This window comes from Melozone crissalis, unplaced genomic scaffold (genome assembly GCF_028551555.1).
Source record: "Melozone crissalis strain CALT ecotype California unplaced genomic scaffold, PUWL_Pcris_2 ptg000018l_1, whole genome shotgun sequence".
Classification (NCBI taxonomy): domain Eukaryota; kingdom Metazoa; phylum Chordata; class Aves; order Passeriformes; family Passerellidae; genus Melozone; species Melozone crissalis.
In genome coordinates, this window is record NW_026535796.1 from 2,709,287 (window position 1) to 2,723,102 (window position 13,816).

General features: G+C 51.5%; 2 protein-coding genes across 2 annotated transcripts; both read left to right on the forward strand.

Moving 5' to 3' along the window:
* Window positions 1-6,101: 6,101 nt before the first annotated feature.
* LOC128937093 (mas-related G-protein coupled receptor member H-like) lies at window positions 6,102-7,015 on the forward strand. The gene is given in 2 exon segments (XM_054276447.1): window positions 6,102-6,438; window positions 6,441-7,015. Coding segments are annotated over 2 exon segments (912 nt in total).
* An 855-nt stretch (window positions 7,016-7,870) lies between these two features.
* Window positions 7,871-11,426, forward strand: LOC128937094 (mas-related G-protein coupled receptor member H-like). The gene is made up of 2 exons (XM_054276449.1): window positions 7,871-7,875; window positions 10,559-11,426. Exons 1-2 carry the CDS (start codon window positions 7,871-7,873, stop codon window positions 11,424-11,426), a joined length of 873 nt encoding a protein of 290 aa, XP_054132424.1.
* The last annotated feature ends 2,390 nt before the right edge of the window (window positions 11,427-13,816 follow it).

Consider the following 13,816-nt stretch of genomic DNA (forward strand, 5'->3'; position numbering starts at 1 on the left):
ACATGCTGATCACTTCCACTGCTCTCCTCAAGGATCCCAGTAGGGCCCAAAGAGGCTGAAGGTTTCCTTGAGCCTCCTGATTAATCAATACCACCCACCGCATGGTGCTGTATTCCTGCAGGAGAAGGGAGAAGGGGAATTGCCTTGCGTGATTTTTGTGGGATGCTCTGCTGGGAGCACATTGCAGCATGGCTTTCCTCCTCCCTCCTGGATCCACATGGCTCCAAGCAGTGCAGCTGGGCTCAGTGCTGTTCCCCAGCTCTATTCCCCATGCAATGACCCTCATGGCCTCGGTCCCAGGGAATGAACTCCATCTCCTTTGGCTCAGCAGATGAGTTCCATGGTGTTTCCAGGGAGCTCTTGCCGGCAAAGAATGGGACACCTTAATCCATGGGGACACACCCAGCACGGGGTGGCAGTGATTTCCCAAATCGCTGCAGGGCTGGTGCCTCTGGATGGCAGGAGAGGGGTTGGGATCACAGGGAGCATCCTTCCCCTTCTGTCCAGCAGAGCCAGCCCTGCATTCCCAGCTGATGGGAAGGGACACCAGGTAGGGCTGCAGAGCTGGGGAGGGACAGCAACATTCCCTTATCCTTTCACTGGGAATGTCTCACATTCTTGAATTCCAGAACTGAATCCTTCTGAGTAAAGTGCAGGGTCGATAGTGAACTCCACTGAACTCCTGTGCCTGTATCCAGAAAGTACATAGAATATGGAAATTCCCATCACCACATGCGTGGACCATTTAATTTAATTAATTGAAATTAGGGGGTTCTGCTGCTCTTCTGCAGAATGGGGCCATCCATCCTCTGGTTCCCCAGCATCAGTGTCCAGGGAAGCCCTTGAGCACCTCCATCCTGAACCTGGCCACCCTCAGGAGGAGCTGCACAGCCACTCTGCACAGCAGCTCCAGCCACAGTTCAGCCTCTCCTGATCTTTGTCATTCTGTAACTATGCCTCAATCAGATTTGTTGAATAAACAACATCCAGGCTTCACTGCAAAGCCTGTGCCTGTTAAACAGTGTCCAAAATGACTCATTTCCTTCTTTTATCCCATTCTAAAGCCTCTGGCTGCTCTGGGAGCAGGGCAGGTCCCTGTCTCATACCAGAGCCCTTCCTAAGGCACGTGCCTGCAATGGTTGGGATGTTGGCAGTGCCAAGAGCTCCTGATTCCTCCTGGGAGAGACCTGGGCAGCAGCCACATCTCTTGCTCAGGGGGAAGTTGTCCCTCCTTTTCCCACTGCTTTAAATCCAGGGAAACCAATGTGCCACTGCTTCTGGAAAGGGAAGTGAGAGTGAAAGCCTTGTGTAGAGTCACGTTTTGAGACACACATGAGATTAAACACCTTAGGAGCATTTATAATGCTCATAAGCATTTCTAACTCCTAAGGACTTGTTTATAATTAAGAGAACAGAGACACTTTGACATCTGAGAGGGTTTTTCTCTCCCTGTCTCCTGTCTTCCTGCCCAGTGGAGAGTAGGAACTTTCCATGGTGCAACCTCTTGTCCAGGAAATGACAGTTCAGCCAAGGGAGTTTCGCCCCAGGCAAATGCAGGACGATCATGATCCTCAATGTACTTTTCCAACTTCCCAGCACCTTCCTTGTTTCCAGTGTCACCCAGGCCACTCCCCACCTGAGCTTCCTTTCAAAAGAGCAACGATTTCAAACCAAAAGTTTTCCTGGGTTTCCCTGCCCATGCCAGAAGGAGAGATGGAATGACATGATCTCTAAGGTTCTATCCAACCCAAACCATTCCATGAGGATGCCTCACTTCATCCAGCAACCACGCCAGGCAGGAGTTCTCCTGCTGCACACAGCACCAGCCTGACAAAGTTCAAGGAGCGTTTGGACATTACTCTCAGGCACAGGCTGGGATTGTTGGGATGTCCTGTGCAGGGCCAGGAGCTCAACTCCCTGCTCCTTGTGGCTCCCTTCAAACTCTGGGTTAGAGTGGCTCTATTTTATGATGGTTCTCTTTCATGATGATTTCACTTGATGATGACTCCCCTGTGTTGTCCCTATTCCCTAGGCACATACTTAAAAGCCCTCTGCAATGCAACAATTACAGAGGGGGTGAGTTCCTTGGCACAGCTCCTGGCCAGGAACTAATCAGAGGGAGGGCACTGCTGTTGGCCGAGGAGCCAGAGCACAGCCCCATTCCCACCATCCCACACAGGCACAGAGCAGCAGCAGCAGTGGGACAGGCACTTTGCTCCACTGCCTGCTGTCACACTGGCTCCAGTTGTCGTGGCTCTCCTCATTCCAGCTCCCCTGGGATGCCTTCCCACCAGGCTGGCTCCAGCAGGCAGGGCTGGCTCCCTCCGTGCCAGGGGACAAAGTGCTCATGGTGACACCTCTGCTGCTTCTCCTGCCCTCACACAGCTACAGGGCTGACAAACAGACACACCAGAGCAACACTGCTGTCCGCCAAACATGGCTTTTCCCATCTTTTCCCACGCACAGCTTCCATGTGGAGCAGCACAGGGAGGGGTGAGGGACAGGACAGATGGCAAGGAGGATGTGGGAGCCTGGTCCTGTGTGCCTGGCACAAAAGCCAGGGAGATACCTCCTTCCTGGCTGTGGAAATGACAGAGCTGGAACAGGAAAACAATTGGAGAAGGAGAGGATTGCCCATGGAGATATCAGAGAGCAAATGGCTTTGGGATGGATCTGACCTGGACTCTCAGGTGTCAGTTGATATCACTGAGCTGCTGGATTCCTTCAGCAGGACACTCCTTTCAATATTCCCTCCCTTTTCCCACAGTGTTTATAGGTTTGAATTCCCTACTGACCTCAGTTCTGTCCCCAAAATCAATACCCAGGTTCCACCCAATGAGGGGGCCCTGATGAAGGTGGGAGAGAAGAGTCTGACCTGGTTTCCTCTGGCAGCCTGGAGAACTTGCCTGCGGTGCACTGCCCTCAGCTGCCAGGCTCCAGCTGCTGTCCCTGGGCCGGGATCTGCAGGAGGTTCCCTGGAATGGTCCCTTGGGAAAGGGGAGCACAGCCCGCGGGCTGAGCCCGAGCAGCGTCCGGCGCGGGCTCTGTCCCAGCTCCTGCCACAGCCCCTGCTCTCCGTGCTGCCTCGTGTTCTCCAGGGCTCTCACACACAGGCAGCTGCCTCAGAGCCTGCCACGGGCTCAGGGCTCTGCTCCTCAGCTGCTCTTCACTCTGCCTGGGAAATGAGCAACGGGAGAGAGCCTCAGCAACCACACCTGTGCCCAAAGCACTTGGGCTCCATCTCAGCTTCTATTCTATTTTATAGCAACCTCAGTCCTGAAATCTTGTCATTTCAACAGCCTGAATTTGCCCCCTCTCATTCTTGAGGTGGATCCTAAGGACCCTGCACTATAACTGTACTGTTCAACTTTGATTTCTGATTCAAATCTAGTTTTCCCACATGTATACTGACATTTCAGTGGTATTTCACCTTCACCATACAGTTTCCTGGAAGATTCATGCGATAATAAATTCTCTGTGTGAGCTGGAGCGCTGGTACCCAGCATAGGGATGATTTATCCATGCTGCTCTCTTGGCTTTAATCCTCACCAGCCCAATCCTTTCAAGGGCAAACACTTCATGATCCAGGAGCTGATGGGGCTCCAGGAGAGATGGAGCGGGACTTTGGACAAGGGCATGGAGTGACAGGACAAGGGGGAATGGCTTCCCACTGACAGAGGGTGGGGTCAGATTGGATATTGGGAAGAAATCCTTCCCTGTGAGGGTGCTGGGGCCCTGGCACAGGTTGCCCAGAGGGATGGGGTCAGGTAAAATCAAACAGAAGGGCTCCCATGTCTGAGGAGGAGGAGGATGAGCCCTGATGAAGTGCTGGAAAGGGGATCACAACACCCCAAAACCTGGTCTGTAATAGCTTTCATTGCATCATCAAGGGGATTGGCAGCAATCAGGGTGGACTCTAAGTGCTGCTGACCTGGCTGCAAGCAACTGAGTGCTGTCCTTCCCTTGGGCTGTGTGAGCCTGCGTTGGAATTTCATAAATGGGAATTCTCAGCTCAGTTTGCTTTCTTGGGGCCAGGGGAGGTTTTGGCAATGATCCTGAAAATCAACCCAGAATGGGAGTTGTTTCTGAGAAGCACCCAGATGCTTGCACAGTGCTGTGAGCACTTCCAGCACTGCCAGCAGCATTCCAGTGCTACCAGCCCCACCAGCAGCTCTCTGCTGCTGGAGGAAAAATGACCTCTCAGGGGAGATAAATAAGCAATGGTAGAAACCTGCTGAGAGAGGGAAAGCATTTGGAGAATGTCCAATTTGGAAAAGAGTTTCCAATCAGGAGGAAATGAGGAGGCACTCAAAGAAATCTGCATGTCGAGCTGCTTCCTCTATGGCAGAAAAAAAAAGGGCAAGACAAATAACTCAGAGTGAGAGAAATTCTGATGTAGCCAAAGATGAAATTTCCTACTCCCTTTTGACTCCACCAAGCCTTGGGAAGCAGCACCCGGACAGTGCACAGAGAGAGGAGCCAGCAGGATGGGAATGGGGAGCTCCTGGTGAGCTGGGCACTTTCTCCTTCATGTCCCTGACCTGGCAGGAGCCGCTTTAGGACATGGATCCCAAAGGAGCAAGAGGGACCAGGAAGCGCCGCTGATCTGCACAGAGCCCTTTGCCTGCTGCTGCCCCACAGGGAACAGGTCAGTGGAAAGTTTGCCTTCCTCCCTACCCCACCTTCCTCTCCTGCAGCAGCTGCTCTGTTCCTGACACCCTCTCCCAGTGACCGCAGGGCCCTCCCCAGATCCTCTCTCTCATCCTGTGCATCCTGTCTGTATCCTAATACTGAAATGGGCCAGAACAAACTTTCTAACACAATGCAAAGCATGAGGAAGCAGGAATTCTAGACCTGCACAGGACACAGAGGGATCTCTCCTTGTGTTGGGTGTATGGTGAGATTTTACAACACAGAATTAATCCATTAGAAACATATGTAGCCATTTAGAAGTTACTTTATCTAATACACAAACACCATTTTCCTACTACTCATTTCCATGCATCCACCTTCCCCTGGAAGTCGTTTTATGATCCTGGAAGTTTATTAAGCAGTGTCTCTCTGGTGCTCACTTTCAATGAATGCTGCCATATTAAAGGTACCCTTGCCTTGCACTTTTCCTCTGGCCATGCACTGTTTTTTTCTGTTCCAGAATTTGCCCCAAAATCACTGCAGGCCTCCTTATCTGTTTCTGCACTGGTTCCTGCCATGTTTGTCATCCTGTGTGCCAGCCTTTACATCCTGTGAGAAACAAACACCCACTTTTTTTAATTTTAAATGGTCAATAAACCTTAATAAAAATGCAACAAAAGGACTAAATAAGGAGAAGCAGGCCTGGGAGCTTCCCTCATGGCTGCCCACCACGTGGCTGGCTGATCTTCAGGATGGATGCTACACCTTTGATACCCCGGGGGGTTGCATCAGCTAAACCTGGCCCCTCCCAAAGTCTGTCAGTCAGCCCTTCTTTGTGTTTATTGCTGCAGCCTGCTTTCCTGCAGCTTGACTGGAGGGTCAGGTGTCCTCATGCTGCACCTCTTCCCCCCCAGCAACAAGCTTTTGTACAGCCCTTCTTTCCACCTGTCCTAGATGACTCAGGCTCTCTGATGGAAATAGTACAGAGGGGAGAGAAGGGGACTATGGGGGGAACAGGGGACATCTAAACAACTGACTGCAATAACATAATTATATATCAATAAAGCTTCTCGTAATATTCACACTGTATTCATCCCTTAACTGAGAGCCAATCATCCCATTATCCATCTATAACACATCATTCTAAATTTTGGCCACTTTGCTTTTGAAGAAATTCAGAAGAACTGAAAATGTTTATTCTCTGTGTTATTTATCAGCCTCCTGCCAAACAGCCCAACCCTCCCACCTCCCTCTCCCACTCCACAATTTCCACCACCCTCCTTCCCTGCACATCTCACTCCTCTCCACTGAATCCTTCCCACTGCAGGGAGCTGCTCAGGAGCCACATGGTCCATCCCTGGATTCTCCAAGCACTGACTGCCCATCCACTCAGACCACAGCCAGGGGCCACATCCCACTGCCTGCCCAGCGTCCATCCATGTGGATAAGCATCATGTGTCCCCCCTGCCATGTCACCCACTGAAGGAGATGATCTGTGTGAGACAGATGTCCCCAGCATGGCCACACACAGTGTGACACTGCTCATCTGCCTCTCTGGGCTCGCTGGGAACGGGGCTGTGCTCTGGATCCTCGGGTTCTGCATCCAGAGGGACACCATGAAACCCATCACTGCCTACATCTTTGACCTGGCCATCATCAACATCCTCTTCCTCATCTTCATGGTCCCCTCCACTCTGCTCTTCCTGCAGGAGGATTTCTCCTGCTCCTCCATCATGCCCCCATCATCCATACGCTTCCTTTTCCTCCTCTTCCCGATGTTCCACAGCGTAGGGCTGTACCGGCTGACGGCATCAGCATCGAGAGGGGCAGGTCCATGCTCTGCCCACCTGGGCTCTTCTGCCACCTTCCCCAGGGCCTCTCATGGGTGGTGGTCAGTGCCGTGCTCTGGGCCCTTTCCATCACTGCCATTGCTGCCATTTCTGCGGTGAATTCCCTGTGCCAGTCACAGGAACACAAGCTCTGCCAGGGGGCTCTCATCTCCCTGTACATCCTCAACTTCCTCGTCTTTGCTCCATCCATGGTCATTTCCAGCACAATCCTCTTCATTCACTTCAGGGGTAGCTCCCAGCAGCAGCAATCCAAGAGGCTTGACATCATTGTCTTCCTGGCTGTGGTCCTCACTCTCCCCCTCAGTCTCTGGAATTTCCTGCAGCAGCTCGGCTACACCACTGTGTCCCCCCGGGTTGTTCTCCTGTTTGCCTGCATGCACAGCAGCATCAACCCCCTCATCTACATCTCAGTAACAAAGTGCTGGAGGCGCTGCTCCATGGGGTCCCTCAGGGGGTTCCTCCAGAAGGTGTTTGAGGAGCCAGAAGGGAGCACTGCCCCCAGTAATGATGCCACCATGGACAGGGGGGTCTGAGCCTGTTGAACCCTTCAAGTGCCCCCATGCAGGACCATGGGGCAGTGACTTAGGATCACCCTCCCACCCTTATTCCTGCAGGAAAAGGGAGCACAGGCACTGAAAAGGGCCATGTGGGAGGGATGCTCTGCACAGAGCACATTGGAGCATGGATTTGCTCCTCCCTCACAGGTCCTAGAGCACTTTTCCCCAAATGCCTCCTTCCCAATATGGCTGTGACCCCAGAATTCCCCCTGGCACCTGGTTCCTGCATCCCACTGAGGTCTGATATCAATAAACAGCACCGTGAATCCTGAGCTGCCTTTGCCCCCTCTGCCAGCGCTTCCCGGCTTCCTCTGGCTGCTGCTGCCAGCCGGGAATGTGGCTGGAGGGAGGGGACAGAGAGGTAGTTAGCCAGGAATTCTGTGATTGTTTAGGAATTTCTGTAATGAAAGATGCTTAATGAGTCAAGGCTTATTTGACTGTGGTTTTTTAGCTGGTTTTGATTTAGATCTGTTTTGGCTGAGTGTCAGTAGAAGACTTTATTAGCGCATACCCCATAGAGAACTTACTCAATAGATCAAGAAAAAAAATCAATAAAGTACTTTTAATTTTTCATATAATTAGAAAAAATTGGATGTCATAGAATAAGAATTATATCTTGAGACGTTTAGGATATCAGAGGCCTATGCACACCAAAAGATGTAATTAAAAAATTGCAAGACATAATTTTAATGGCAATAAGGGAGCCATTTCCTAGGCTTGTACATCAAATTTACTAAAATATAGTTCACTGGAAAAAAACCCAGGTTATCCATTTAACTAAGATAGATGGCATATTTTAGTACTAATTAAAAGAAACAACACACCTATACCATGACGTAAGAAATTGGGAGTATCTATAAAAAAATCCTGGATATTATAATGCAAAAAAATGCCTGAAAAGTGTTGTTTCTTTAAATCTGTCTATGGCAAAGATATTTCCAATATGTTCACAATTTTGACTCCAAATTGTTATTAGTCTAACACACTTTTACTGTTAGACTTAAAATGTCTTGATTTCAGAGGGGCCACAGCCATGGCTTGTGCTCCCTGCAGGAACCATGATCCCCAGTGCCCAGAGCTGGGCTGGCACAGACACGATGGCCCAGGGGCTCAGCATTCCCCATCCCAAGTGCTCTGTGAGTGTCACAGCAAAGATCTCCCCTGAGATCTTTAATTTCTAATTTTGTGAGCCAGGTGCAAGGCTGTCTCTGCCTTCAGAAATTCTTCCTCTCCACTGCCTTCAGCTGCTCCCTCAGCAGGCTCAGGTGGTGCAGCAGCAAGGAGAGGAGGAGGCCGTGATCCTCAGCACAGCCACCCCCTTCCAGGAGCAGGGTGACACCTGTGTTTGTCACCATGGGCTCCACGGGGCATCACCCCCCTCCCTGGGGCTTCCCTGAGGCCACCAGCCCCACCACACCCCACACCTTCTCTCCAGCCCCACCACACCCCACACCTTCTTTCCAGCCCCACCACATCCCACACCTTCTCTCCAGCCCCACCACACCCCACACCTTCTCTCCAGCCCCACCACATCCCACACCTTCCCACCACATCTTCCCAGCAGCTCCATCATGTCCCACCCCTCCCACACCACCTTCCCATCCCACTCCTCATGCAGCCCACCCACCTCCCGTCCTTCCCATCCCTCCCAGCCCCGGGCCTCAGGCTCCACTCCCTCCCCACGGGCTGCTCACCCCAGCCTGCCCCGGAAGGCTTTGGGGCCATCTTTCTCTTGGAGATGCCCCTCCCCAGCTCCATCCCTGCTCTCCAGCCCCCCAACCTCCTCTGGACACAAACAAGAGGCACTACAGGGATGGCTCCACTGCTGTTCATTGCGCTGGAGAAGCATGGAATTGCCAGGAGGAGCAGAAACACTGCTGGGGCTCCTGAGTGGGGCAGGAGAGGAGCGGGGCTGTCTGGAGGGGAAGGCAGCCTGGGGGGAATTCCTAGAGGATGTCAGAGGGGCATGATGCCTTGGGATTTTAGCCTTTCTATTTTTCATATCCTGTACTGCATTAGTGCATTACTCTAAACTCCATGGACAGTGTTAGTTAACTGTCTGCACATTTTGGTCAGACAAACCAATCTCTCTAGGCCTGAAATTCAAGGACACTCTACTGCCTCAGACCAAGAAAAGTACAGACAAAATTGAATTGAGGGAGGGCAAACTGGGACTAAATGACTTCATTTTCTGAAGCTGTAATTGGAGGATTAACCCCTGATCTGTAAAAGGACCAAACTTATATCTATCTGAAAAACTCATGGCCATTGCCCATTTTGGGTGCAGCCCCTCTCGGAGGCTTTGCGAGCCCAAGGTGAACCTTTTGAAAGCCTTTCATCAAAGCCTCCTTTTATTCTCTTCACCTGCTCTGGCCTCTGTTCCAGGGAGCCAGCCCAAGGCATCAGGCAGACAGGGGCTGGAGGGGGCAGGAGGGCTCTGGGTGCCACCAATCCCAAATCTCACACTGGACAGCAGCAGAGCCCAACAGGCCACACCTGCAGCCATTTAGAGGCCAGGGACTGGGAACCCATCGGGATGGGATGGGATAGCATGGCATGGGATAGCATGGCATGGGAGGCGATGGGAGGCGATGGGAGGCATGGCATGGCATGGCATGGATGAGGACTGACACCAAAGCTCTTAACACCAACTAATGGTGTTGCCAAGTGAAGTATTGGGCAGCAGGACATGCAGAAGGATCTCTCCTTATTTGTATGTGTATTGTGAAACTTTGCAACAGTGGTTTTATCCACTATAGCCATACGTAGACATTAAAAAATTGTTCTTGTCCAGTACAGAAGAACCATTTTACTAGAACTCATTTCCTAGCACCCACTTCCCACTGAACATCCTTTGATGCTCAAGGAGGTTCACTGAGAGGGGTCCCTGGTGTTCGTATTCACTGAGTGCTCTGATATTAAAGCTGACCTTGCCTTGAACTTTTCCTTTGGCCATGTGCTCTTGCTTCTTGTTACAGAACTTACCCCAAATTACTGTGGGCCTCCTTATCACTGTCCCCCGTGCTTCCAGCCATGTTTATCATCCTGCGTCCACACCTATATATCCTTTTATCTTTCTGCCCTGGTAATCTTTAAGCAACTTCAGAGGAGGTGAAAATGTTTATTGTCTCTTCTTTAGCAATGTCCTGCCAAACAAGCCCAACCCTCCCAACTCCCTCTCCCACCCCACAATTCCCACTGCCCTCCTTCCCTGCACATCTCACTCCTCCCCACTGAATCCTTCCCACTGCAGGGAGCTGCCAAGGAGCCACATGGTCCATCCCTGGATTCTCCAAGCACTGACTGCCCATCCACTCTGACCACAGCCAGGGGCCACATCCCACTGCCTGCCCAGCGTCCATCCATGGAGGTGACCACCATGTCCCCATCTCCTGCCTCACTCACTGAAGGAGAAGATCTGTGTGAGGCAGATGTGACAAATGTGGCCATACACAGTGTGACCCTGCTCATCTGCCTCTGTGGGCTGGCTGGGAACGGGGCTGTCATCGGCCTCCTCAGCCTGAAAAGCAGCAAAAACGGAATCTTCGACCTGGCTGTCACTGACTTCCTCTTCCTTCTCCTCACAGTCCTCTCTGCCCTCCTCTTCCTGGTGGAGGACGTGTCCTGCTTTCATATCATGCCCAGGCTGTACATACAGGTTTTTTTTGAGCTGTCTGTGTCCTCGTATTACTGGGCACTGTTCTGGCTGATGGTCAACAGCCCCGTGCGGTACATGTACAAGATATGGAAGTTGTGCTGCCACTGGAACCCTCCTGAGCGCATGTGGTTGGTGGCAAACAGTGCCAAATCCTATGGCTTCTTTACTCTCTTCACTGTCATTCCCACGGTGACATTCCTGTGCCCATCACAAGAACAGGAGCGCTGCCGGGCAGCTTTCATCTCTGTATTCACCCTCATCCTGCTCTTCTTTGCTGCACCCGTGGTCATTTCCAGCACAATCGATTTCATTAAGGCCAAGTGGGGCTCCCAGCGGCTGCAACCCATGAGGAGTGACATCGCTGTCTTCCTCACTGTGCTCCTCACTCTCATCCTAAGCCTCTGCAATTTCCTGCAGCAGCTCGGGTACATTGCTGTGTCATCCCACATTGTTTTCCTGCTCACCAGCATCAACAGCGGCATCAAACCCTTCATCTACTTCTTGGCAGGGTGGTGCACAAGACCCTTCTCCATGGCGAGCTGCTGGAGGCTCTGTAGAGTGCGATCTCTCAGGGATTCCCTCCAGAGGGTCCTTGAGGGGCAGAAAGAAAAAACTGACCACAGCAATGATGCCTCACGGACACGGGGATGTGAGCCTGCTGATCACTTCCACTGCTCTGCTGAAGGACCTCAGCCAGAGGCTGAGGGTTTCCTTGAGTCTCCTCATTAATAAATATCCATGGGATCACCCTCCCCATGGTGGTGTATTCATGCAGGAGAAGGGAGCAGGAGCATTGCCTTGGGTGATTTTTGTGGGATGCTCGGCAGGGAGCACATTGGAGCATGGCTTTCCTCCTCCATCCAGGATCCACATGGCTCCAAGCAGTGCAGCTGGGCTCAGTGCTGTTCCCCAGCTCTATTCCCCATGCAATGTCCCTCATGGCCTCGGCCCCAGGGAATGAACTCCATCTCCTTTGGCTCAGCAGATGAGTTCCATGGTGTTTTCAGGGAGCTCTTGCCTGCAAAGAATGGGACACCTTAATCCCTGGGGACACACCCATCATGGGGTGGCAGTGATTTCCCAAATCCCTGCAGGGCTGGTGCCTCTGGATGGCAGGAGAGGGGTTGGGATCACAAGGAGCATCCTTCCCCTTCTGTCCAGCAGAGCCAGCCCTGCATTCCCAGCTGATGGGAAGGGACACCAGGTAGGGCTGCAGAGCTGGGGAGGGACAGCAACATTCCCTTATCCTTTCAGTGGGAATTTGTCACATTCTTGAATTCCAAAATTGAATCCTTCTGAGTAAAGTGCAGGGTCGATGGTGAACTACATTGAACTCCTGTGCCTGTACCAGAAAGTACATGGAATATGGAAATTCGCATCCCCAGATGCTTGGACCATTGAATTGCACAGAAATTAGGGGGTTATGCTGCTCTTCTGCAGAATGGGGCCATCCATCCTCTGGTTCCCCAGCATCAGTGTCCAGGGAAGCCCTTGAGCACCTCCATCCTGAACCTGACCACCCTCAGGAGGAGCTGCACAGCCACTCTGCACAGCAGCTCCAGCCACAGTCCAGCCTGTGCTGATCTTTGTCATTCTAAACCACCCCTCAATCACATTTGCATTCATGGTTTTTGTTTGCCTTCATCGGGGTCATATTGGACCCAAAATTTGTTGAATAAACAACATCCAGGCTTCATTGCAGGGCCTGTTTCTGTTAAACAGTGTCCAAAATGGCTCATTTCCTTCTTTTATCCCATTCTAAAGCCTCTGGCTGCTCTGGGAGCAGGGCAGGTCCCTGTCTCATACCAGAGCCCTTCCTAAGGCGCGTACCTGCAATGCTTGGGATGATGTTGGCAGTGCCAAGAGCTCCTGATTCCTCCTGGGAGAGACCTGGGCAGCAGCCACATCTCTTGCTCAGGGGGAAGTTGTCCCTCCTTTTCCCACTGCCTTAAATCCAGGGGAAATCAATGTGCTACTGCTTCTGGTAAGGGAAGTGAGAGTGAAAGCCTTCTGTGGAGTGAAACCTTGAGACACACATGAGGTTTAACATCTTAGGAACATTTATAATGCTCATAAGCATTTCTAACTCCTAAGGAATTGATTATAATTAAGAGAACAGAGAGACTTTGACATCTGAAAGTATTTTTCTCTCCCTGTCTCCCCTTTTCCTGCCCAGTGGAGAGTAGGAACTTTCCACATCATCTTATCCAGGGAATGACATTTCAGCCAAGGGGCTTCTCTCAAGGCAAGTGCAACAAGATCATGATCCTCAATGTATTTTTCCAAGTTCCCAGCACCTTCCTTGTCTCCACTGTCACCCAGGCCACTCCCTCCTGGGGCTTCCTTTCAAAAGAGCCATGATTTCAAATCAGAAGTTTTCCTGGGTGTCCCTGCCCATTGCAGAAGGAGAGATGGAATGAGATGATAGCTAAGGTTCCTTCCAACCCAAACCATTTCATGAGGATTCCTCACGTCATCCAGCAACCACCCCAGGCAGGAGTTCCCCTGCTGCAAACAGCACCAGCCTGAGAGAGCTCAAGGAAAATTTGGACAATGCTCTCAGGCACAGGCTGGGATTGTTGGCATGTCCTGTGCAGGGCCAGGAGCTCAACTCCATGGTGCTTGTGGCTCCCTTCCAACTCTGGATATTTTATGGTTCTATTTTATCATAGCTGTGACTGCTCAGGCATGAGATATGAGGAATGGTAAAAGCCTGTCAGGAGATGGAAGGCAGTCAGAATATGGGAGATTTAGCTGAGAAGGAATATTCCTAATCAGGAAGAAATAAACCATGTGCAGAATATTTCATTTAGGACCTTTTGACAAAAAACAATTTCTCTGTTGCAAAAAACCCCAAGATAAGTGTCTTGGAGGAAACAACATTTGGATGTAGCCCAAGATGCAATTTGTGACTGCCCTGGGACTGCACTGAGAGCTGGGGAGCAACACAAGGACAGGGCACAGACAGAGGAGCCAGCAGGAGGGGAATGGGGAGCTCCTGGTGAGCTGGGCACTTTCTCCTTCATGTCCCTGACCTGCCAGGAGCCGCTTTAGGACATGCATCCCAAAGGAGCAAGAGGGACCAGGAAGCGCCGCTGATCTGCACAGACCCCTTTGCC